A 25,298-nucleotide genomic window follows, 5' to 3' on the forward strand; every position below is an offset into this window, starting at 1 on the left:
GCATTGATTTCTGCTCTAATCTTTATTATTTCCTGTGTTCTGCTGGTTTTGGGTTTTATTTGCTGTTCTTTTTCCAGCTCCTTAAGGGGTAAGGTTAGGTTGTGTATCTGAGATCTTTCTTCCTTCTTTAGGAAGGCCTGGATTGCTATATCTTTCCTCTTATGACTGCCTTTGCTGCATCTCAGAGGTTTGGGGCTGTGATGTTATCATTTGCATTCGCTTCCGTGTACTTTTTAATTACCTTTCTAATTTCTTGGTTACCCATTCATTTTTTAGTAGGATATTCTTTAGTTTCCAAGTATTTGTTATGTTTCTAAATTTTTTCTTGTGGTTGATTTTGAGTTTCATAGCATTGTGGTCTGAAAATATGCACGGTATGATCTCAATTTTTTTGTACCTGTTGAGGGCTGATTTGTGTCCCAGAACGTGGTCTATTCTGGAGAATGTTCCATGTGCACTGGAAAAGAATGTATATTCCACTGCTTTAGGATAAAATGTTCTGAATATATCTGTTAAGTCCATCTGGTCCAGTGGACCAGTCCATTCAAAGCCATTGTTTCCTTGTTGATTTTCTGTTTAGATGATCTGTCCATTGTTGTAAGTTGGGTGTTGAAGTCCCTACTGTTATGGTATTGTTGTCAATGAGTTTCTTTATGTTTGTGATTAACTGATTTATGTATTTGGATGCTCTCACTTTTGAAACATAAATGTTTACAATTGTTAAGTCTTCTTGGTGGATAGACCCCTTAATTATGATATAATGCCCTTCTTCATCTCTTGTTACAGTCTTTATTTTAAAGTCTAGATTGTCTGATATAAGTATGGCTACTCCAGCTTTCTTTTGTTGACCATTAGCATGATAGATTGTTCTCCCTCCCCTTACTTTCAGTCTGAAGGTGTCTTTAGGTCTAAAGTGGGTCTCTTGTAAACAGCATATAGATGGACCTTGTTTTCTTATCCATTCTGTTACCCTATGTGTTTTTATTAGAGTGTTTAGTCCATTGACGTTTAGAGTGAATACTGAAAGATATGAATTTATTGCCATTATGTTTCTTGTAGAGTTGGAGTTTCTGGTGGTGTTCTCTTGTCCTTTCTAATATTTGTTGCTTTTGGTCTTTTTTTTTCCTTCATCTTTCCTCCCCTCAGAGAGTCCCCCTTAAAATTTCTTGCAGGGCTGGTTTAGTGGTCATGAACTCCTTTAACTTTTGTTTGTATGGGAAACTTTTAATCTCTCCTTCCATTTTGAATAATAGCCTTGCTGGATAAAGAATTCTTGGCTTCATATTTTTCCAATTCAGCACATTGAATATATCCTGCCACTCCTTTCTGGCCTGTCAAGTTTCTGTGGATAGGTCTGCTGCAAACCTGATCTGTGTTCCCTTGTAGGTTAAGGACTTTTTTTCCCTTGGTGCTCTCATGATTGTTTCCTTGCCTGAGTATTTTGTGAATTTGACTATGATATGCCTTGTTGATGGTTGGTTTTTGTTGCATATTATGGGAGTCCTCTGTGCTTCCAGGATTTTGATTTATGTGTCTTTCCCCAGGTTAGGAAAGTTATCCACTATGGTTTTCTCACATAACCCTTCTACCCCCTTTTCTCTCTCTTCATCTGTGACCCCTATGATTCTGATATTGTTCCTTTTTAATGAGTCACTGATTTCTCTAATTCTTAAATCATGCTCTTTTGCCTTAGTCTCTCCCTCTTTTTTTCTGCTTCATTATTCTCCATAAGTTTGTCCTCTATGTCATTGACTTACTGCTCTGCCTCATCGTCCTTGCTGCCGAGGCATCCATTCGAGATTGCAGTTCAGTTATAACATTTTTTATTTCATCCTGACTATCTTTTACTTCTTTTATCTCTGCAGAGAGGGATTCTAATTTATTTTTGACTCCAGCTAGTATTCTTATTATCGTGATTCTAAATTCTGGTTCAGACATCTTGCTTGTATCTGTGTTGATTAAGTCCCTGGCTGTCATTTCTTCCAGCTCTTTCTTTTGGGGTGAATTCCTTTGTTTTTTTCATTTTGAAGGAAGAAAAGGAATTGATAATGTAAAAAAAAATAAAATTAAAAAATTAAAAACAACACACACACAAATCAAATAAATGATTTTAGATTCTAGGTGTGTTTTGGTCTGGTTATTGAAAGGAGCTTGATAGATTAGAGAAAAAAGGGAAAAAGAAAAAAAGGAAAACATTTGAAATTTTGAGAAAATGAATATAATGAAATAGGATAAAATGAAATGATGAAAGTAAAATAGAATTTGAAAAATTTACAGAAGTAAAAAAATAGTAGAAAAAATATTTTTAACAAAAATTGAAAATAAAAATAAATTTTTTCTCTTTCTGTATTTAAGAAAAAGAAAAGAAACTAAAAAGAAAAAAAAGAAAATTGAATAGATGGGCCAGTGAACAGATTGAAATATGATTGAGATTACTTCGTTTTCCCCTAGAAGGCAAACTTTATAGTCCATAAAGCACTTTATAGTCCGTAAACTAAACAGAGAGATTTGTGGTGTTCCTGAAGAGCGAGGCTGTTCCAGTTGGGCGGGGCTTAGTGTAACGGCTCCGTTATTCACAGGTGGTGCTGCTTAACTTACTGGGGTGGATTGTTGTGGCACTTGTAGGTGTGTATGCTCATGCGTGGGAGGGGTGCAAATGGTGTCACCCAGCTACCCAGTCTCTAGTATTGGAACTCTGTTCTTCCCAATCAGCAATCGTGCACCTGTCCTTTGTCTTCCATCCACTTCCCCATCCACTCCCCACTTTTACACTGTTTGTGACCAAGCTGTCAGGTTGCCAGGTGGCACCTCTCTCCTGAGTTTTATCTCAGATGTAGCTGTGTTTCCCTATCCCTTACTTCAGAGGGACTGTGGCTTTGACCCGTTCAGATCCTCTGCAGGAGAGTCTCACTGAGCAATGGCCAGGTGCCGGCCATGCTCAGGAATATTCGCAGGACTGTGCTGCTGCCGATGCCCAGAGACTGTGGCTGGGTGCCAGCCCCCCCAGAAAAAGTTCACACGATTGTGTAGCAGCAGCATTTCAGGGATTATGGAAAATCACAACACATATTTGGTGCCAGGCTTCACCCTCAACAACCCTGCTCCAGCACCAGAGAACGTGGTTGTTCTTCAGGGTCTGCTGGGACTGGGTGGCCTTACAGCCTCTACTGAATGTCCTTCCAGCGGGGAACTACCTCTGGCATGTGGCCTGAAGATACTCGGACCCAACTCTGCTCCTGGGGGTTCACCCTTCTCACCAGAGCACCGCCAGGTATTGAGCTGTGACATTTCAGACTCTGTGCTCCCCCTGTTTATAGAGTCTTAATGGAATTAAAACCGTCTTCTTTCTCCTTTCTCCCTTTTTAGTTCAGTGCCTGCAGGTGTTTCCACTTTTCCACTTTCTTTCCAGCTGTCTTTGGGAGAGTGCTTTTCCTGAACTCCCCCACCCCCCGGCCCTGGTCTCTGTCCTCTCTTTGCAAGTTAAAACAGCTTCCTGCCCTCTGCAGCTTCTCTCTCCCCCAGTTCATCTCTCCACACCACGTACCTGCTGAGTTCTGTGTTCAGGTTGTGCAGATTGTTGTATTAATCCTCAAATCAGTTTTCTAGGTGTGCAGGATGATTTAGTGTTGATCTGGCTGTATTTCATGGATGTGAGACAAAAAAAACTTCCATGTTGTTCTGCCATCTTGGCTCCTCCTCCTGATTTGCAAATACTTCTTCCCCCATTCTATATGTGCTTTTTTTTTTCATTTGTTAATTGTTTCTTTTGCTAAACAAAAGTGTTTTAGTTTGATGTAGTTCCATTTATTAATATTTGCTTTTGTTGCTTGTGCTTATGGTGTCCTATCCAAAAAACCATTGCTAAGCCCCATGTCAGCGAAATTTACTACTATATTTCTTCTAGGAGTTTTATGGTTTCAGGTCTTAAATCTTAAACCTTTCATTGATTTCGAGTTAATTTTTGTAAATGTTATAAGATATGGATCTAATTTTATTGTTATGCATGTGTTTATCCAGTTTCCCTAACACCATGTATTAAAGAGACTATACTTTCCTCATTGTACATTCTTGGCCTCTTGGTTGTAAATTAATTGATTGTATATCTATGGGTTTATTTCTGAGCTCTCTACTCTGTTCTATTGGTCTATATGTTTGTGTTTATTCCAGCACTGTACTGTTTTGATTACTATAGCTTTGTAGTATAGTTTGAAATCATAAGTGTGATGCTTGCAGCTTTGTTCTACTTTCTCATGATTGCCTTGGCTCTTAGGGGTCTTCTGTGGTACTGCATAAATTTTAGAATTGTTTTTCTTATTTTAGTTAAAAAATGTCATTTGAAGTGGATAGGGATTACATTGAATCTGTAGATCTCCTTGGGTAGTGTGGGCATTTTACAATATTATTCTAATCCATGAGCATGGAATATCTTTCCATTTATTTATATCTTCTTCAATTTCTTTCATTAATGTCTCATGGTTTTTAGTGAATGGATCTTTTCTTTCCTGGTTAAATTTATTCATAGGTCTTTTATTCTTTTGATGCAGTTGTAAAGGGGATTGTTTCTTAATTTCTCTTTCTGATACTTCTTTGCTGGTAGGTGGATTTTTTTTTTCCCGGTTTACTCTTCCGCTGATGGAGGAATGGTCAAATCTTTGGTTTCCTGCTTTATATCTATTTTTGGCCCTGAGACTTTCCCTTCCTTTTCTGTGATTTCTGTTTGTATTTAAGCAAGTAAACTTAAGCAAACATTTGCAAGAAGCATTTCTAATGTGTGTATGCATGTTTAAATTAAGACTTTATTTCAGGATATATGGTCTTTCATGTTGCACAAAATAGCTCTATTACATTTTTTCCATGGATATAGTGTACATAGGAAACCAATGATGTATGTAATTTGATCTTAAATATAGGAACCTAGTTTAGATCTTTTGTTATTTTCAATGATCTTTCAGTGACTTTCTATGTATTATTTAGTGTATAGCATCTCAATATCTGAGAATAATGATTTTTTTCCTCTCTGGCTTTCCAAAATTTATATACTTTCTAATTTTTCTTGTTTTTTTAATTTATTTTTAATTTTTTTTATTAATTTTTTTAATGTTTATTTTTGAGACAGAGAGAGACAGAGCATGAATGGGGGAGGGGCAGAGGGAGAGGGGGACACAGAATCGGAAGCAGGCTCCAGGCTCTGAGCCATCAGCCCAGAGCCTGACGTGGGGCTTGAACTCACGAAACGTGAGATCGTGACCTGAGCCGAAGTCAGACGCTCAACCGACTGAGCCACCCAGGCGCCCCTCTTGTTTTTAAATAGTAAGTGAATTCAAGTTTAATATCTAATATTTGTGGTGAGAGTGGGTATAATTGTCTAGTTATGTATGGTAATGGAAATTATTTTAATGTTTAATCATTAGGTGTAATGTTTGCTCTATGGTTCTAATAGATATTTTTTATCAAGATAATTCACTTTTTTTCATTTTTTAGAGAAAAAGAGAGAGAGTGCGTGAATGAGGGGAGGAGGCAGAGAGAGAGAGAGAGAGAGAGAGAGAGAGAGAATTTACAGCAGACTCCATGCTCAGAGCAGAGCCTGTCATGGGGTACCATCCCATGATCCTGGGATCATGATCTGAGCCGAAATCAAGAGTCAGATGCTCAACCAGCTGAGCAATACAGGCGCCCCAAGATCATACATTTTTGGTTCAGTTCCTGACTTAATAGGTGTTTTGTTCTCCAAGGATGTGGGTTGAATCATATGGAATATTTTCTGCATCACTGAGGTAATCACATTGTTTCTTTTTTATTCTGTTATTACTGTGAATTGCATTAATAGTTGCCTTTGAATTTTTGGAATAAACCTTACTTGATGATAATCTGTCATTGTTTTAATTCATTGGTATGTAATTTGCTAATGTGTTATAAGAACTTAAAATTTTTGTTCCAAGATGTGATTGGTGTGTACACATAGATACATGATAATATTAAATTTATCAGGTGCTATTATCTAGTTTATAGATAGGGTTGTGCTGTCCTTACAGAGTGAGTTAAGATTATTACTGTAATTATTATTTTTATAATATATTATTACATTTATATAATTATTTCTATAATTCATTAAGAAATTGGAATTACTAGCTTTTTGAATACTTATTGAAAATCACTCACAGGGTTCCTGGGCGGCTCAGTCGGTTAAGTGTCTGATTCTTGGTTTCCACTCAGGTCATGATCTCATGGTTTGTGGGGATCTCATGGTTGTGGAGCCTTACACCGGGCTCCATACTGATAGCTTGGAACCTGCTTGGGATTCTCTCTCTCTTCCTGTCTCTCTGCCCTTCTCCTGCTTGTGCTCTCTCAAAATAAATAAACTTTTGAAAAATTTTTAAAAAAATCACTCTCGAAACAATTTGGGCATGGAGCCTTTTCAAAAGGTCTATCTTTAACAACATTTAATTTTTTAAATGTTTATTTTTGAGAGAGAGAGAGAGAGAGCATAAGTGAAGGAGGGACAGAGAGAGAGAGAGAATCCAAAGCAGGCTCTGTGCTGACAGCAGTGAACCTGATGTGGGGCTCGAACTCATGAACCACATGATCATGACCTGAGCCAAAGTCGGATGCTCATCTGACTGAGCCACCCAGGTGCCCTGACAACCTTTTCAATTCATCTATAATTATTGATCTATTAAGATTTTTCCCCCCATTCAGTCAATTTTGGCAACCTATATATTTCCCATGGAAATTATATTCTGTCTTTCATCTTATAAAATTTTAAAACTACATTTCAGTGCACTAAGTCTTTACTTCTTTCCCTTAATAGGACGCAAGTTCATAGATAGCATTTGTTTATATACTCAACCAGAGAATTGTAACTCTCAGATGTGTCTGGGTATTTGGGGAGAAAAAGGGGGGTTCCTATAAGATAAATATCTTTATGGTTTCCAAAATGAGGAATTGTAACAGTAGTATCTTTGGTCCCCTGAAATAAGGAAAATAGCAGTTTCAAATTTTCTTTTTATACCAGAAAATTGATGAACTGTATATAAATAATGTAATGTGTGTTATAGCTGATCAGAATTTAGTCGTTAAAAAATCTATTTTGGGGGTGCCTGGGTGGCTCAGTTGGTTGAGCGTATGACTTTGGCTCAGGTCATGATCTCACAGTTTGTGGGTTCAAGCCCCATGTCGGGCTCTGTGCTGACAGCTCAGAGCCTGAAGCCTGCTTCCCATTCTGTGTCTCCCTCTCTCTCTGCCCTTCTCCCGCTCGTGCTCTGTCTCTCTCTGTCTCTTGAAAATAAATCATGTTAAAAAAATTAAAAAGAAATCTATTTTGTACTAGTGAGTTGATGGCAGTGTTATGTATTCCTAAAACACAGGATTGACCAAATAAAGTATGTTTGCTTTTTATCTGTCTCTCTTTGGAAAAGTGTGTGTGTGTGTGGGTGTGTGTGTGTGTGCCCACGCATGGGCACACACATCAGGAACTGATTACTTACCTCTTTAAATATTGAATTTCTTAAGTTCTAAGGTGAACCTTTCTTTTTAATATTTCTTTATTGCACATTTTAAAAATCAATAATAGAATTCTATTGCATCTAGGTACGATTTCAATGAAAGAATGTGTTCAAGATATTGTGCTACACTTCATACACTCCGTAAAGGAACATATATAATAGATATTTCTCTAAGCGCCAGAACTACTGTGTTATTTCATTTAAAGAATGTACTATACACACCATAGTGAAAGGGACACACTATGTAACGTCACAGGTATAAAAGATGCTTTGAAGAATGACAGAATTACATTGTGGATAGTGTTTTTTCAAGGAACAAATGTTCTCAACTCATGGACAGAATTTAAAATACTCTGTAGTGGCATTAGTGAAAAAAAGATGTTTCTAAGACCACCACTTGTGTATATAAATAAAATCATGTTACTTCATTCAAAGATTGTGCTCATCACACTCTATGGCACTTAAAACAGTCTGTACTCATTTGTTTTTTTTCTTAAATACCATATATGAGTGAAATCACTTGGTATTTGTCTTTCTCTGACTGACTTATTTCACTTTGCATAATACTCTGTAGCTCCACCCATGTTAATGCAAATGGTCTTTCATGGTTTAATGTCCCTGAAATTAAGATGTGTCTTACCATCGATGAGTACATGTAATATGGTAGTGCTTCATTTTTACTGCATAGTTGTTGTTAAAGTGGCATTTTTATAGTGGATGACCTTTTCAATTCAAATACAAAATACTTGGAACTTCATCTCTGTGTCTCTTTTCATAAAGTGTAGAAGCAGTTTGCTGGGTGTCAAATGGTCTCACTGTTAATCAATTACATGGGGAAATTCAGAGGGTGTCAAGTGAGGTCTTGACTTCAGATTCAAATGTTTTATTCCATCTTATACAGAGTCCATAAAGTAGTGACAGCTTGGGATTGGCTCCTCTAGCCCAGTGCACTTTTTGTGTGTGTGTGTGTGTGTGTGTGTGTTTTAGTTTATTTATTTATTTTTGAGAGAGAAAGAGAGAGAGAGGAAGGAAGGGGCGGAGAGAGAGGGAGACACAGAATGAGAAGCAGGCTACAGGCTTTGAGCTGTCAGCACAGAGCCCGACACAGGGCTCGAACCCACGAACCATGAGATCATGACCTGAGCTGAAGTTGGACAGTTAACCAACTGAGCCACCCAGGAGCCCCAAGCCCAGTGCACTTGTACTTGAGATTTGTGCATGGGTGTGGTGCTCATTCCTGGACTCCTTGGAGAAGCACATGACCAGCCTCCCTTGGTTGGTCCCCCTCCCACCCTTGACCCCTTTCCCTTGCATTCATCTTTCTTTAGCTCCTACAGCCTCTTCATCTCCAACAGAAGTATTATCCTTGTATTGGTTTCCTTTTGCTGCTATAACAAAATCACCACACATTTTGTGGCTTAAAACAACATGCATTTATTGTCTTACAATTCTGTAGGTCAGAAATCTGACATGAGTATCAACTGGTCTAAAATCAAGGTGTTGGCAGACTGCATTCCTTTCTGGAGGTTCTAAGGCAGAATCCATTCTCTTGCTTTTTCCAGCTTCTAGAGCCCAGCTACGTTCCTTGGCTTGTGGATCTTTCTACCATTAAAGCTAGCCATGTTAAGTCAAATACTCCTCACATTACATTACTCTGACCTCCTCTTCTGTCTACGTCTTCCACCGTTAAGGACACTTGTGATTACATTGGGCCCTCCCAGATAATCAGGATAATCTTGATTTAGTATATGTGCTGCCGAAGCGAGCACAGGATAATCTTGATTTAAAGGTCAGCTCAGTAGCAACCTTATTGCCATCTGCACTCTTAGTCTGCTTTGCCATAGAAGTAGCACACTCACAGATCCTGGGGTTTGGGACTTGCACACCTTGAGTGGGGGGATTATTCTGCTTATTACGATCCCCTCTTGTTCAGTTTCTGTATTTCATTCTGAAATCTCTGAACTCTGAATGCTGGAAGGTTTTTAGAAAATCATTTGGTAGTAAAATCTCATCTGACCTGAACTAATTTTGTGGCAAAACTTGATCTGAATTAGTGTGAGGCCATGCATAGTTTTTTATTGATTACACTCAGTGAAACTATTTATACATCTTATCACAGAAATATTAAAGTGTTTGGGTATCAGGTGCTCCCCAAGGAGGAAATGATGTAACATACAATACATGCACTGTATTATCTTTCTAAAATCTAAGAAATGCTAAAGTCTAAAACCCATTTCATCCTAATAAATTAAAATAAGGGAATGTGGTCCTATATTATTACTATTACTATTCTTCTTCTTCTTATTATTATTAACCTGTAGTTACATTTCAACGAAACTTCTTAGGCAGTTTTACTAGGTCCCATGCTACAGAGGAGGAGAGAGGAGAGAAGGGGAAATACATCCCGTCCTTCTGTATACAGTTACCAGGCATCCCGAGGGGTTGTCTGGATATCCTCAGAGCACAGGCTTATTGGAACTCTAAATCAATGAATTTGTACTTTCATTTGCCTTGATTGTTGCAAAACATTCATTTGCCCTGAGGTGTTTCTTTGTTGTTTGTTTAAATTTTATTTATTTATTTTGAGAGAGAGAAAGAGGCAGAGAGAGAGAGGGAGAGAAAATCCCAAGCAAACTCTGCAGCATCAGCACAGAGCTTGATGTGGGGCTTGAACCCACAAACTTTGACATCATGACCTGAGCCTAAGTCGGTCACTTAACTGACTGAGCCACCCAGGCACCCCTGCCCTGAGGTGTTTCTCTTCAATTGTGTACACAGTTTTCAATAGACATTTTGGGATCTAACACTTGATTTGGTGATTTTATTATTTTTTTTTAATTTTTTTTTAACGTTTTATTTATTTTTGAGACAGGGAGAGACAGAGCATGAACAGGGGAGGGTCAGAGAAAGGGAGACACAGAATCTGAAACAGGCTCTAGGCTCCAAGCTGTCAGCACAGAGCCTGATGCGGGGCTCAAACTCACGGACTGCAAGATCATGACCTGAGCCGAAGTCGGCCGCTTAACCGACTGAGCCACCCAGGCACCCCTGATTTGGTGATTTTATGAAGACATACCTAGATGCTAAGACCTTGAGTATTAGATCACCGTACACTCTGATTTAGCCATTTCAATTTCCTTTGGCTTCCATGAAGAAGTATATGTTCAGAAAATAAAGTCAGTTTTCAATGTTAAAAACCAAGATTAAGTAGAAATTGGCATCTTACATTCATTCCATTCCATTCCACAGATTCAACCAACACTTACAGCTTTTTACAGGTCAGGCACTATTCCTGACACTGGGAATATAAAGGAGAACCAGCTCTACTAATGTGAAGTTTTGTGGGGTATTTTAACACACTATGGTAAGGGAAATGATAAATGAGGGCACATAGGAAAAATAAAAGTATTTATTGGGTTGGATATAGCTTTTTCTTTTTTCAACCATCAAATTGACTTATGCCTGAGGCTGTGGTATAAACGTTACTGACAAAGCAGAGGTAGAGAAAAATGTTTACAAGTAGTGCTTGGTACACAGTATATGCTTATGAAATAGTTTTAAGGTAACCATGGCTGCACTGGGACCTAGTTACTAGAGCTTGGCTATGTTGAGGTAGGTGTCTCTTGCCTACTGCATGTCTGGACATCACAGTGCTACCCTTCATCCTGTTGCTGGGACACCCAAGACCTTCTATTATATTTCACATTTGTACCTTCCTTGCTGTCAGTTGCTCTTCAAGGACTATGTTCTTCCTGTTTAACTTGGTGTTCCTTCTCAACACCAGTGTTTCAAGTCGCTGATCCTTTGTGTCTGTGCCATCCTGCTATAGTTAATTGTCTACGCATTGCTGAGCCCCAATATGTAACATCTAATATTTTAAGAATATATTTCAATTATATGCTTGTATCTTGATCAACAATCTATAATGAGGTTATCCCCTTTCAGAAAACATAAGTCTTCCCTTCAATCTCTTCATGGCTGACTTCATCTCCTGGTTCCTGAGGGTGTAGATCATGGGGTTCAGGACTGGGATGATGACCGTGAAGGTGATGGAGACAGCTCTGTCCATGGGAAGGGCGGTGAAGGGCCGGGCGTAGACGTAGATGCAGGGCACAAAGTGCAGGGTCACCACAGTGATGTGGGCGGTGCAGGTGGAGATGGCTTTCCTCCTTCCCTCCCCAGCGTGAGACCTCAGCATCATCAAGATGACTGTGTAGGACACAAGGAGAAGAGCAAACCACAAAGTAGTGACTAGACCATTGTTGGAAATCATTAAGACCTCAAGAGCAAAGGTGTTGGTGCAGGCGAGTTTGAGGACCTGGGGGACGTCGCAGTAGAAGCCATCAACAACATTAGGTCCACAGAAGGGGAGGGGCAGCAACAGGGAAATCTGCACGATGGAGTGGACAAAGCCCCCCACCCAGGAGGCCACGATGAGGGCAGTGCATCGCCCCCTGCTCATGATGGTCACGTAGTGCAGGGGCTTGGAGATGGCCATGTAGCGATCGAAGGCCATGACAGAGAGAGAAAAAATGTCTGCCCCCCCGAGGAGGTGGAAGAAGAAGATCTGAGTGATGCAACCATTGAAGGAGATGGTCTTCGTCCTTGACAGAAGGTCTACGAGAACCTTGGGAGCGGTGATGGAGGAGAAGCAGATGTCCAAGACGGAGAGATTGCGGAGCAGGAAGTACATGGGCGTGTGAAGGCGGGACTCGCAGGTCACAGTGACCATGATGGCAACATTTGCTAACACAGTTGTTACATAAACTACAGATAAAAAGAAAAATAAGAGCAAGCTCAGCTCTTGAGACTGGGTAAGTCCACAAAAAATAAATTCAGACACCTTGGTATAATTTCTCAGGGCCATTGGATATTTCTTCCTCCCTGTACAGCTTCGAAAGAGAGAATAATATTACTGAGGCATTGAAATCAAGCAAAGTTTGGGGCGCCTGGGTGGCTTAGTTGGTTAAGCATAGGATTCTGTGTCTCCCTCTCTCTCTGCCCCTCCCCCTCTTGTTCTCTTTCTCTCTCTCTCTCTGTCTCTCAAAAATAAATAAACATTGAAAAAAAAATAAAAAAGGGGCATCTGGATGTTTCAGTTGGTTAAGCATAGGATTCTGTCTCCCTTTCTCTCTGCCCCTCCCCCTCTTGTGCTCTCTCTCGCTCTCTCTCTCTCTCTCTCTCAAAAGTAAATAAATATTTAAAAAAAAAAAAAAAAAGAAAGAGGGCACCTGGATGGCTCAGTCAGTTAAGCATGCGACATCGGCTCAGGTCAGGATCTCACAGTTCCTGGGTTCGAGCACCACATTGGTCTCTGTGCTGACAGCTCAGAGCCTGGATCCGGTTTCAGATTCTGGGTCTCCCTCCCTCTCTGCCCCACCCCCCCCTCACGCTCTGTCTCTGGCTCTTAAAAATAAATTAACATAAGAAAAAAAATCAAGCAAAGGTTTATCTCATCTGTGGAAACTTTGTAATACAGCTTGAAGTCTGGGATTGTGAGGCCTCCTGCTTTGGTTTTCTTTTTCAAGATTGCTCATGCTCTTATTTTTAATCATATTATCTTATTCTTCATGAACTTGTTGTGTCACCTGGGGAAGTCACTCACTTCTCCTTGCTTCAGCTCCCTCATTAGTCTAAAATGTGGTGTGGGCTGGGTCATTCGTTTCCCTACTGTACTCGTTGGGGCCTTTGACATCCGTTAAAATCCACCCCTAGAGGTTGCTGAGGAAGAGAACTGAGGAAGGCTTCGTGGAAGGTGCTCCATGAACCGGAGCATCTCTGATTTTATTCTCATTGCACTTTGTTTCCTTAAGAGCCATTGGAATAAACCAACACTCGTAGGCCTTTCAGTGACAACATAATAGGGATCGATTTGAACAGCATGTTATAATTTTATAAGCTACTGCACGCCTAATAACAATCAATTTTTTTCAAAGTTTATTTTTTACTTATTTTTTAAAAATTTTTAAATGTTTTATTTATTTTTGAGACAGAGAGACACAGAGAATGAGCAGGGGAGGCAGAGAGAGAGCGAGACATGGAATCTGAAGCAGGCTCCAGGCTCTGAGCTGTCGGCACAGAGCCCGACGCGGGGCTTGAACTCATAAACCTCGAGATCATGATCTGAGCTGAAGTCGGACGCTTAACCGACTGAGCTGCCCAGGCGTCCCTCAAAGTTTATTTTTGAGAGAGAGAGAGAGAGAGAGAGAGAGACAGAGTGCGAGAGGGGGAGGGGCAGAGAGAGAGGGAGATGCAGAATCTGAAGCAGGCTCCAGGCTCTGTGCTATCAGCACAGAGGCCGACAGGGCCTTGAACTCATGAACTGCAAGATCATGACCTGAGCCAAAGTAGGACGCTTAACCGACTCAGCCACCCAGGCACCCCTACAATCAATATTTCTAATATCGCTCTGAAGTTAGGGGGAAAAGTGTTAGCATTCCCATGTCAATTAATACTGAAACTGAACTCAATAAACATTAAGCCAATTTTTCACGGTCATATAGAAAATCAGTGGCACAGGAAAAGTAGTAACACAAGTCTCTTCTGTCTCTTGGTTCTAGGATCTTTCTACTCTTCCGTGCTGCCTGCCAGCTTCAGGCTATATAAATCCAAGAATAATTTGCATAAGGGACTCTTTACACAATTTTCTGGTCCTTTCAATGGTGGGTCTCATCAGCCCCTCCATTTCCTCTTTCCGTGTCCAAAGAATTGTAGACCATTGCCCTTCTATTATATTTCAGAAGTGACAAGTCTTCTTTTCATTTATTTATTTTTTAAAAAATTTCATTTCATAGATATGCAGACATTAGGGTTTAACACGAAGAAGAGGACCAGGATAATACTCTAGATGGTTCTGCTCACAAAGACGACAGCACGGTCCGGGCATGCATACATAGAGGGCATGAAGCGCAAGGTTACCACGGGGTTGTAGGCACTACAGGTGAGCCCTTCCTGTACAACCCAGAGCAGTTTCTGATAAGCTTAGGCTTTCCATTGCTGGATGGAGTACGGATCGACAGCCAAGGGGACAATGGTAGTGCCCCCTCTGGGGAGGCCATATGTTCTCTTACTAAAGCATCCTGTTTGGGAAGGGAGTGGCAAATCCAATTTAGAGGATTTTCAATTCATTCTATTTTGCCCTTGGGATTCAGGAGCAAGCAACCTTTTATTGCTTGAGTGTCAATTCTGAAAAAAAAAAAAAGTTCCAGGGAGGCTTAAGAGACACACAGAAGGATGTAGAGAAAGCTAGCAGTGAAGCCAGACTTTGGCTCTCAGCAAAATACATATTCCACCCATGCCATTTTGATAATTTCTGAGAAGTTTCATGATGGTGGCAGTGGTGACAAAATTAACTCAGAGTTAGAGGAAAAAAGCCCTCCTCAGCCTACACATCTGTCTGAGCCATCTGGCACGAACATCTAGGTGGTCCCCAGATCATGCCCACCTGGGAAGCATTGCTCTTAGTCTGCGTAGAAACAAGTTCTGAGAGCCTTAAGAAATCATGTGGCTGAATAAACCCCAAACACACATTGCATCTTATTTGCTCTGGAGAATATCACTACTTGCCTTGTTTCCTGTTTATTCTGTCTCTGTGGGCACAGTCATCTCTGCAGCAGGTACTGGTGGGTAGCACGTTTTATCCAGAAGGCTTATACTGAGCCACTCACATTGCAAGGAACCTGGGCACTGTGTAAAAGTTCTGAGGATTTTACTTTCCTCACCTGTCTCAATTTGCCCCCTTTTCTTGGTCTTCAGTTAACCCCTTGTCATTTCTCCTTAGATGGTTGCAAGTTTCCTAACTGGTGTCCTTTCCTTCAGTGTAGTTTTGTCTAATTCATCCTGTCTTTTCCAGAAATGTAATTATAAGTCACAAATGGCACCATACAGTCCTTTGTTTGAAAATCTTCAATGGTTCCCTATTGCCTACACAATAAAGACTAAACTCCTCTTGATATCTGGTGTCCTGTTTCCTTTGATTCTCTGTTTCGGGTGTTTAAATTGTTTAAAATTTATTCTGTTTATTTTGAGAGAGGTGAAGGGAGAGAGAGAGAATCCCAGGCAGGCTCCACAGTCAGTGTGGAGCCCACCATGGGGCTCGAAATCATGAACCGGGAGGCCTGAGCCAAAGTCAAGAGTCAAACACTTAACCGGGACTGAGCCACCGAGGTGCCCCTCAGGGTGTTTAAATGTTATGCAAATTACTGCTGGCTAACGCCTTTGGATCTGTGTTGGATCTGTGCTCCCATTGTTCCCTCTATCCATCATGCCCTCCCCAACCCCCACTTCCAGAATCTCCTATTTTTCCACTTTCACAAACACTGATCTTTCAATACTCAGGTTCAGAGTCTCGTTTTCTGTGAAAACTTTCCTGACACCCCTTTGTGACTCATCATTCCCTGCATTGACTTCTCTTCTGGCGCTTGTAACAGATTATTCCATCTAATTTCTTACAAATCTGTCTCTCCTTTGTTCACTATAATTTCCCCATTACCCCTCAAGTTCATCCTGCCTGCTCAGGGTTCCATTCATCCTGAGATCATCAAAGCTTTACCTAGTCTGGAGCATATATTAGGTGCCACTAAATGCTTTTTAGATTAATGAACAAATGTAGTTGATAAGTGCACATCATGCCTTATAAGCATTGGCACTGGAGTGTTGGGTGAGTGAGAAAGATCTTGACAAACACAGGCTAAGAAATTCTTTTGTTAATGTCCTTGACTTGACCTCAGGGATGCCAGAGAGAGATGCATTTTCCAGGCTATAAAATAGCTTTGTGACCTTGAAAAAGTCACTCCTCTCTGTGCCTCATATCCTCAGTTGTAAAACAGTCTTATTGGTGTGGAACAATATTAAGGGTTTTGGAGTAGGGCATACCTGGGCTGGAATTCTGCCTCTTGTTTCTTTGTTACTTGGAGCAAGTCCTCTACTTTCCTCCTCTGTAAACTTGGAAGCATAATACTTACTTCATTGGGTAGCATAAGGAGCAACTACGTTCATGTCTGTAAAGTACCCGGCACATAGTAGGCACTCAATTAACTTGATTCCTTTCCTTTCCCCCTGAAAACAGGATCATCCCTGTTTTCCCTGAAGAGTTATTTAAGAAGACTTTTGCAGAATATAAAATGTTATTCAACAGAACAACAGTTTGTCTTTGAAATCACTTGCTTGTTTGTGTTTCGGTGAACTTGTGTGGGTTACCCAAGTGGACTGGAGCGTTCATGTGCTAGGTCATCAGGTTTGGGAATAAAGCTGCCTCTGGATCAAAGGCCAAAGAGACCCAGTGAGTCATGGGCCATGTGTGGATATGGAACTGCCTTTGAAACCTCTACAGCTTTTAAGGGAATTTGAGGCATTTTAAAGTCTTTTTTTGTTTGTTTGTTTTTTGTTTGTTTGTTTTTTTAAGGAAGTACCCATCTTGTGTAAAAACACTCTGCGATCCCCATGGACAGACCCTAAGCTGCAACAAAATCTCTCCAAATGCATCTCAGTTGTTTCACCAAATACAAGCTGCTGACCCCGTGTCGGGGGCCCTTTCTCCCTAGAAAGATATCCCTCCTTTCCCAGCATTTAACATCCACTTCCATTTTCTCTCACTAAACTTTTGATCCTTTTTTACAGTGTCTGGTACACCGGGCACATTTTTCATGCTCATCTTGTTCATGCATAACCCACAGTGTCTCACACTGACTCTTCCATGTCCTTACCTAAACCTTTGGTATCCAACCAGGAATTCACGCCACCTGAGACCCAGTGGGGTGCCAGTGTGTATGATGCCAGGGAACCTTCGTGTTAGAACGTCAAGTCCTTCTCACGATTGGTTACATTAGACTTCAAGGTCTTGTCTTCCACCTTCACATTGGAAAGGGCAGACTCAGGGATCATGTCATCTTGGCTCTTCTGCCTGTCCCAAAGTGTCCCTGCTGTGTATACTGGTCCCTCAGGCCCAAGCCTAACATGAGAATTAGCGAAGGGAATTTATTGGATGTGAGTGTGGAAAGAGAACGGACCCTCTTCGATCATTTTGGAGTTCCAGCGGGAATTATTAAAGTTTCCAAGTCATTATTGCATACAAGTCCACACACACACACACACACACACATGCACGCACATATACAGATGCCCATGTTTCTTTGCTTTCTACATTCTTGTAAGACCCCAGAAGACATAAATCTATCTGTTCTGATTCTCTGGGTTTTAGGGAAACATATTAATAGAAACATCTAATCCCATATGATCATTCATTCTCAATGTGAGCAGCATGCTGAAGGGGACAAAAATTGGTTTTTAAGGACGACAAAAATCTTAGATATTACAATGATGTGTGGCCTTCAAAGAGCCTCAGTACATTAAAGGATACACAGTGTATCTTTGGTATTAAATTTTCTCATGGGAGAACAATTAGGAAAAATATCTGGGACACCTGTGTGGCTTAGGTGGTTAATTGTCTGACTCGACTCTTGATTTCTGTTCAGGTCATGATTTCACGGTCATGAGATTGAGTCCTGCACTGGGCTCTGCGCTGACAGCATGCAGCCTGCTTGGGTTTCTCTCTCTCCCTCTCTCCCTGCCCCTCCCCTGCTTTTACTCTCTCTCTCAAAATAAATAAATAAACTTAAAAAAAGGAAAATATCTAATAAACTTCCTTGGGACATAATGATTTGGAAAAATTTGAGAAGTGCTGCCATATGATTAAAAGTCTTGGCCTACTATCTCTGTTTTGTAGGACTCAGAGAAGATCACAGGTATATACCACCTACCAGGACCTTTTTAGCCAAATAGTAATGCATTATAACAATTTGCAAAAAATTGTCCTGGAGGTTGTCATTTCCTGAGTTTCTTTACTAATTGTCCAATTTTTGAATGACTCCTGTAGGCTGAAGGGTGGCATTTGAGGTGAGCATAGGGGATGAAGGGACATTTATTGTCTTTCTACATATTTATTTCCTGGGAATCCTTTTCTTAGGTCAGAGGTGGAGCACAACACCGACCCAATGGCTGTTCCTAAGTGACCCTGCATGCGATATATTTCCTTCCTCTCCTGGAACACAAAACGGGTCCTGAATGTGTGAAAAGGTATTTCTTAGGTATTTTTGTTGTTGCTGTTCTAAGTGACTTGTCTTGCTTGCCGTGCATACGTAGACAAAACCCGTAGTGTTGCTCCAGCTATAAAATCTCTGAAGGTGAGATGGGGAGAGGAGAGGGAAAAAGAAAGTTTAGGTTAACATAAATTAAATTACCGGGACACCTGGGCGGCTCAATAGGTTGAGTGTCCGACTTTGGTTCAGGTCATGATCTTGCCGTTCATGAGTTTAAACCTCACCTCAGGCTCTCTGCTCATCGCACAGAGTCTGCTTTGGATCCTCTGTCCCCTCTCTCTCTGCCCCAGCCCTGCCTGTGCATTCTCTCTCTCTCTTTCTCTCAAAAACAAACATTATAAATAAATAAATAAATAAATAACCATTGTGGCTTTTGTGCAGATATATTCCCAAACCATACAAGCACTTTTAAGGTTAGTTTCAGTGGGCAAATTAGTAGAATGGACCTGAGAACAGGAGATTCTTGGTCCAAGCGTAGATTTGTCCATGTATATATCTGACTAAACATGACTTAAAATATTTCTTCTCTTTTCACTAGTAGGTAAAATATATTGAAGATTCTGTACTCAAAATATTAAATCAAGGAATGATTTTAGTAATTAACTGGAAATACAGAGCCACCAGAGAGAGCATGCATGAAATAAACACATCCATAATTTCCATATATGCATATTTAAGATTAGAGGGCTAGACAATAGGGAACCTGGATTCTGTGCCTGATTAACGCCATGAGCAGTGCTAATGACCACCCTCTTAGCATTTATTATTCTTCATTCTCATGGTAACCCTGTGAACAGACAGTGTCATTTCCATATTTTAGGTGGTAAAAGTAAGGAAAATATGTTAGCATCGAGAATCACAGGTTATACCAAAATAGCATCAGGTTATTGATTTTCACCTTATATCCCCTAGTTCTCCCAAGGTCACAAGCCCAATAGCTCATGTTCAGCCTCATCTCATCCTTCCTGGAAGAGAGTTGAATGGCTATGAGGATATTCAGAAATGACTGGCAAACGAGCTAGCAGTCTGTTGCCCCAGGACAGCAGTTTGAGGAAAGCAGAGCATAGATTTCCGGTCTCAGTGTGAGTGCTCACCCCAGCTTACTGCTCTCAGAAGGTCCAAGCCTTCTGTGTAGTCTTTTCATGGCAGACTTCATCTCCTGGTTCCTCAGGGTATAAATCATGGGGTTCAGCATGGGTGTAATGACCGTGTTATTGATGGACACAGCTGTGTCCATGGGCAGTGTAGTGAAGGGCCGGCAGTAGATGTAGACACAAGGCACAAAGTGCAGAGTCACCACGAGGATATGGGAGGTGCAGGTGGACAGGGCCTTGTTCCGTCCTGCCCCAGAGTGAGATCTCAGCATCACCAGAATAACAGTGTAGGATCCCAGGAGCAAGAGGAACCATAGCAGGGTCACCAACCCATTGTTAGAGATCATGAGAAGTTCCAGAGCAAAGGTATCGGTGCAAGCCAGCTTAACTACTTGGGGCACATCACAGTAGAAGGCATCCAGGATGTTGGGGCCACAGAAAGAGAGTGGAAGCATCAGAATTATCTGGACAATTGAGTGCAAACCACCGCCCACCCAGGAAGCCACCACCAAGCCCACCCACACCTCTCTCTTCATAATGGTCACATAATGCAGGGGTTTGGCGATTGCAAGGTATCTGTCATAGGCCATCACGGAGAGGAAGAAAATATCTGCCCCACCAGCAAAATGGAAGAAGAAGATCTGTGCCATGCAGCCATTGTAGGAGATGGTTTTCCTCTCTGATAACAGATCCACCAGGAACTTGGGAACAGTGACAGATGAAAAAACAATGTCCAGGACCGATTTGTTCCGCAGCAGAAAGTACATGGGAGTGTGAAGGTGGGACTCACAGGTGATGGTCAGCACAATGACGGCATTGCCCAGCATGGTGGTTACATATACAGCAAGGAAGGCCACAAACAAGAAACATTCCAGCTCCTGGAAGTGAGTGAGTTCTAGGAAGACAAATTCCTTCACATTGGTGTGGTTGCTCTGGCCCATGGTTGGGACCACCCTCCTCCATGTCTATCTTGGGAGAAGGTACATTAGGGTTAGGAGTATGGTGTCATGAAGGGACAGCATCATTTATCCTATATTGTCTTAAGGCTCTCTTGAGCATCCAGATCATGACTACTCAGAAAAACTGGGCTAGGGTCTCCCCTCTTGTGGCCTGGAAATTCTTTATCCTGATGATTCTTCTTTCCTATTGGAAATACCCTGAGCAGACAGCAAGAGCCATCACACTCTGATGCCTTCCCTCTGAAAGAGGGAGATGGCAGGACTATGGTCATTTGACTATGTCTTACCTTCTGTCCTGCAAGAGTATGTATGCAGAACTTTACTCTTTACCAAAGTCTTTCACCTGAAATATCTTGATTTTTATTCTTATGATGTTTGTGTGGGGTCTAGAGAGTGGTGATGATCATCTCCGTGTTATATAAGGGAAGCTGAAGTTTAGAGCAGTTAATGACTTGCCCACATTTGCACAATTATAAAGTTAGTGAGTGGCAAGTCAAGGATTCAGATGCAAGTAGTTTTTCTGACTTGACAAAGACCAATGTTAATTGGGCACCTTGACCTTGGCCTTCTATTCTTTCCTTGCTGAGAATCCTGCTAAATCAGTTTAGCAAGAAGACCCTACCTTTGGTATCTGATCAAATGTCTCATCCCTGATCTTTGATATATAACTCCTTGTAACTAAGTCTTTGGCTTGTCTTTGCAAGAGTCCTGTTAAGCCAGTTTAGTAAGAATCCCTTTGTCTTTGATGTGTCCTTTTAGTAATTTTCCACCTACTGAACCACTTACTCTGCTCCTGGGCTATAAATCCCCACTGTCCTTGTATTTGGAGTTGAACTTAATTTCTCTCCTTTATTGTAATAGTTTTGACCCCTGTTGCAATAGTTTTGAATAAAATCTGTCTTGCCATTTTAAATAGTGTCCAGGGAATAATTTTTGTTTAATAGACTGCAGAGTTTCCCCCTGAAACATTTCTGCCAGATCAGAGATCCTGGAACTTACTTTGGCTTATCAGAATTATAGTGGGGAGATAAGGCTTAAGCAGTTAATTAAATAGCCTGACTACTTAATCCTCACCTCCTCCTTAATTTTTTTTAATTAAAATTTTTTAGCGTTTATTTATTTTTGAGACAGAGACAGAGCATGAACGGGGGAGGGTCAGAGAGAGAGGGAGACACAGAATCCGAAACAGGCTCCAGGCTCTGAGTTGTCAGCACAGAGCACGACACGGAGCTCGAACTCACGGACAGCGAGATCATGACCTGAGCCAAAGTCAGACACTTACCCGACTGAGTCACCCAGGCGCTCCCCTCACCTCCTCCTTTAAAGGAAAAGAAGAATCAGGCCCTCTTAAGTACTATCCCCCTGCACTCGGAGACACTTGGACCTCACCAGGTCCAGGGGCTCTTGATAGCGTGAAGAACTGCAATCATTGTTCAGAGCACATGCAGGTATCACCAACAAACTGATCATTAAAGCTGCAGAGGTGACTTAACCCAAAACTCCTCACTTCAGGGGTGAGCAGAGAAGATTGTTTATTTTTTGAGAATCAGTCTGACTTGGTAAAAGATGGAGACTTTTTTTTTTACATATTCTTTTTTCTTGTTTTTTTGTTGTCATGAAAACACATAAGATCTACCCCTGTTAACACATTTCAAGTATACAATAAAGTATTTTTAAGTCCCATCTTCCCTACCTCCTCCTCCCCCTCCCCCATTACCATCTTTCTATTCTGTTTCTGTGAGTAGAGCATGTTATGCTAAGTGAAATAAGCCAGACACAAAAAGACAAATACTGCATGATCTCACTTACATGTGGATTCTAAAATAGTCAAACTCATAGAAAGATAGAGACTTTTAACCAGGGTTGATGACTCCAATTTCAGGGATTTTCTACTATTTCTGTATGACAGCAAAATAGGTTTATTTGATTTTTTTGTCAAATCAGATATTTGGCCATCTGAGGACAAAATTCTTTTCAATAAGAATATCTGTATGTCCAAGGACTTTCATATCCCACATAAAATTTAAAAATTCAAGTAGTTGGGATGACTGAAATATGGTTCAACAATAGAAAATAGTCTAGGTATTTGCTGCAATGAAATTATATCTGAAGGAAATAGGCTAAGAAAGAAGAGAATACACTAGATGAAAAAAGAACCAAGCACTTTCCTTGAAATAAAAGTATAATAAACATCAAACAACATATTTCTGCAAACAACATATTTCTTGATGTTTCTTTTTCCAATTCTGTTATACTTGGGTGATTTTTATGTTTTAACCTGAATGTTTGGGGCCTATAGAAATCCTCTTAAATAAACTTCTCTGTTGATTTTCCTAGATTCCTTGTATTCCTACTATTAGAACCATTTAATTCCTGTTGAAAAGTGAATTTTTTCTTTAAAGTTTCTTTTAGTATGATCCAATAGGAATACTAAGTATGACAGCATCCAGGAACAACACATTGCCTAGAACTGGCACTCTGTGTTTTTTACTGCCACCTAACAAACAGCAGAATGCTTTTTGAACGGTATTCTGCGTTTGGGATTATGTTATCGCCTGTAACAAGAAATACAAAGTGGGCTACAAAGAAGAGTCCACTTTAGGATTATATTAAGGCCAGGATCTGCTCAGTGTCCCGGATTTGAGACCGCAGGGGAAACCAGGGAAACATTTGTCCTTGATCCAAGGGTAAGGGAGAGCTCCCTGGGAAAGCAGTGAGATTCTTCCTCTTAGATGATGAAGACTAAGTATTGGGCCATTTCCCCCTCCTTTGACTCTCATATACTCAAAAACACATATGTGGTTTGGGGCACCTGGGTGGCTCAGTCGGTTGGGTGTCTGGCTTTGGCTCAGGTCATGAGCTCACAGTTCACAAGTTCAAGCCCCGCATTGGGCTCTGTGCTGTCAGCTCAGAGACTGGAGCCTGCTTTGGATTCTGTGTCTGTCTCTCCCCTACTTGTTCTCTCTCTCTCTCTCTTTTTCTCTCTCTCTTTAAGAAATAAGTAAACATTATTTAAAAAAAACATATGTGGCTTAATTTCCTACTCCATCCTTCTTTCTTTCTTTCTTTCTTTCTTTCTTTCTTTCTCTCGAGAGCATGAGCAGGGGAGGGGCAGACAGAGAGGGAGAGAGAATCCCAAGCAAGGTCTGCACTGTCAGTGCGAGACTCGAACTCACCCATTGCAAGATTATGACCCCTGTCAAAACCAAGATTTTGACACTTAACCAAGATTGAGACACCCAGTCGCCCCTACTCCATACTTTTTCAAGTGTAGTCTCTTAACAGTTACTTACATTTTATTTTATTATGTGTGTTTTGTTGTTGTGTCTGTAAGATCTCCTTAATCCTTTGTAGAATGCAATGGGAAAATACATTGGCTACTAAGGTAGAGAATGGTTTTCATAGGAATATGACAATTGGACAGATCAAGAATAAGCATTGGTCACGTGGGCTAGACTGGAATGGGGGTATGCTAGCCAGGTGAGCATAGCAGTCTGACGAGGCAGGGGTCAGAGAAGGAATATGGAAATTAGGGGTGGGTAGGTAGCACTGGGAGTCAGGCTTGTAGAATATACAGGAGGTGCAGGGTCACAGAAGTCATACATTAACCTCTTCAGTTTGCCTAGTTGGGCCTAATTACTATTTTCAAATAATGCTGCTCTCAACATTTTTTAATTACATTTTCATGTGCATCTGTAAGTCCAGAAGCAAGCTCACTAGATCAAGTGATATGTTAGTTTTCTAGTTTTAACTGATGATTAAGGTTTTGTAAAGAAGCAGCTTAATATTGTGTTCGAATGTTTGATTTGTTTTTAGAAGTAGATGCTATGAACTGAAATAAATGATAATACTTTATGACTTCTCATGGGAAAAGAAGACTGAAGACTTTGTCCTCTTAGTAATATAAATGTCAAAAAATAATTAAAATATTAGAATGAAATTTAACTAAATATTTTTATAATTTTGGGGATAGAGAACTTTGTAAGCATTTTGCCAAGTATGATTAGATTTGATGAAAAATACGAAACTTTTATGTTTTAAAAGCATGAAAAAGAAGTTAACTAAAAATAAATTAAAAACCTGGGGAAATATACATAAAAACATGATATAAAATCGGCTTAATATCTTTGATGTATAAAGAGCGTTTGTCAATCAATAAGAAACATACTTTAAAACAAAAATGGGTCAAATTCACAGAGAAATATAATTGATCAGTCCACATTTTAAAAGATGGTCAACTCCACGTATGGTTGGTAGGAGTGTATATAAGGACAAACTTTCTGGGGTCATTCTGGAAATATGTGTCAAAACCTAAAATATGCAAATCCTTTCATACAGAAATCCTACTTTAGGAATTTGTGCTAAAGAGTTAATAAACCAAGTGCTTAATATCGTAAGTACAAAAAAAGTTGCTAGCAAAAGAAATTAGAAGAAATTAGAATTTTATCTGATAAATAAAATTCTTTTCTTCTTTTTCTTTTTTTAAATATTTATTTATTTTTGAGAGAGAGAGAGACACAGCGTGAGTGGAGAAGGCCAGAAAGAGAGGGAGACACAGAATCCAAAGTAGGCTCCAGGCTCTGAGCCATCCGCATAGAGCCTGATGTGGGGCTCAAACTCACGAACCATGAGATCATGACCTGAGCC

At 40.4% G+C, this 25,298-nt stretch overlaps 2 protein-coding genes across 2 annotated transcripts; both read right to left on the bottom strand.

The window, feature by feature from the left end:
• Positions 1–11,020: 11,020 nt before the first annotated feature.
• On the bottom strand, positions 11,021–12,432 carry LOC132677476 (olfactory receptor 4D11-like). Its single transcript, XM_060629301.3, has one exon. The coding sequence runs from the start codon at positions 12,367–12,369 to the stop codon at positions 11,434–11,436; it is 936 nt and encodes a 311-aa protein (XP_060485284.3). The 5' UTR covers positions 12,370–12,432; the 3' UTR covers positions 11,021–11,433.
• Positions 12,433–19,688: 7,256 nt separating this feature from the next.
• On the bottom strand, positions 19,689–20,633 carry OR4D6 (olfactory receptor family 4 subfamily D member 6). Its single transcript, XM_060627030.1, has one exon. It carries the CDS (start codon positions 20,631–20,633, stop codon positions 19,689–19,691), a length of 945 nt encoding a protein of 314 aa, XP_060483013.1.
• Between the last annotated feature and the right edge of the window lie 4,665 nt (positions 20,634–25,298).

This window comes from Panthera onca, chromosome D1 (genome assembly GCF_046562875.1).
Source record: "Panthera onca isolate mPanOnc1 chromosome D1, mPanOnc1 haplotype 2, whole genome shotgun sequence".
Classification (NCBI taxonomy): Eukaryota; Metazoa; Chordata; class Mammalia; order Carnivora; family Felidae; genus Panthera; species Panthera onca.

Coding starts and splice junctions, on each gene's coding strand:
- LOC132677476 (XM_060629301.3), bottom strand. CDS start 12,369: ATGGCCCTGAGAAATTATACCAAGGTGTCTGAATTTATTTTTTGTGGA.
- OR4D6 (XM_060627030.1), bottom strand. CDS start 20,633: ATGGGCCAGAGCAACCACACCAATGTGAAGGAATTTGTCTTCCTAGAA.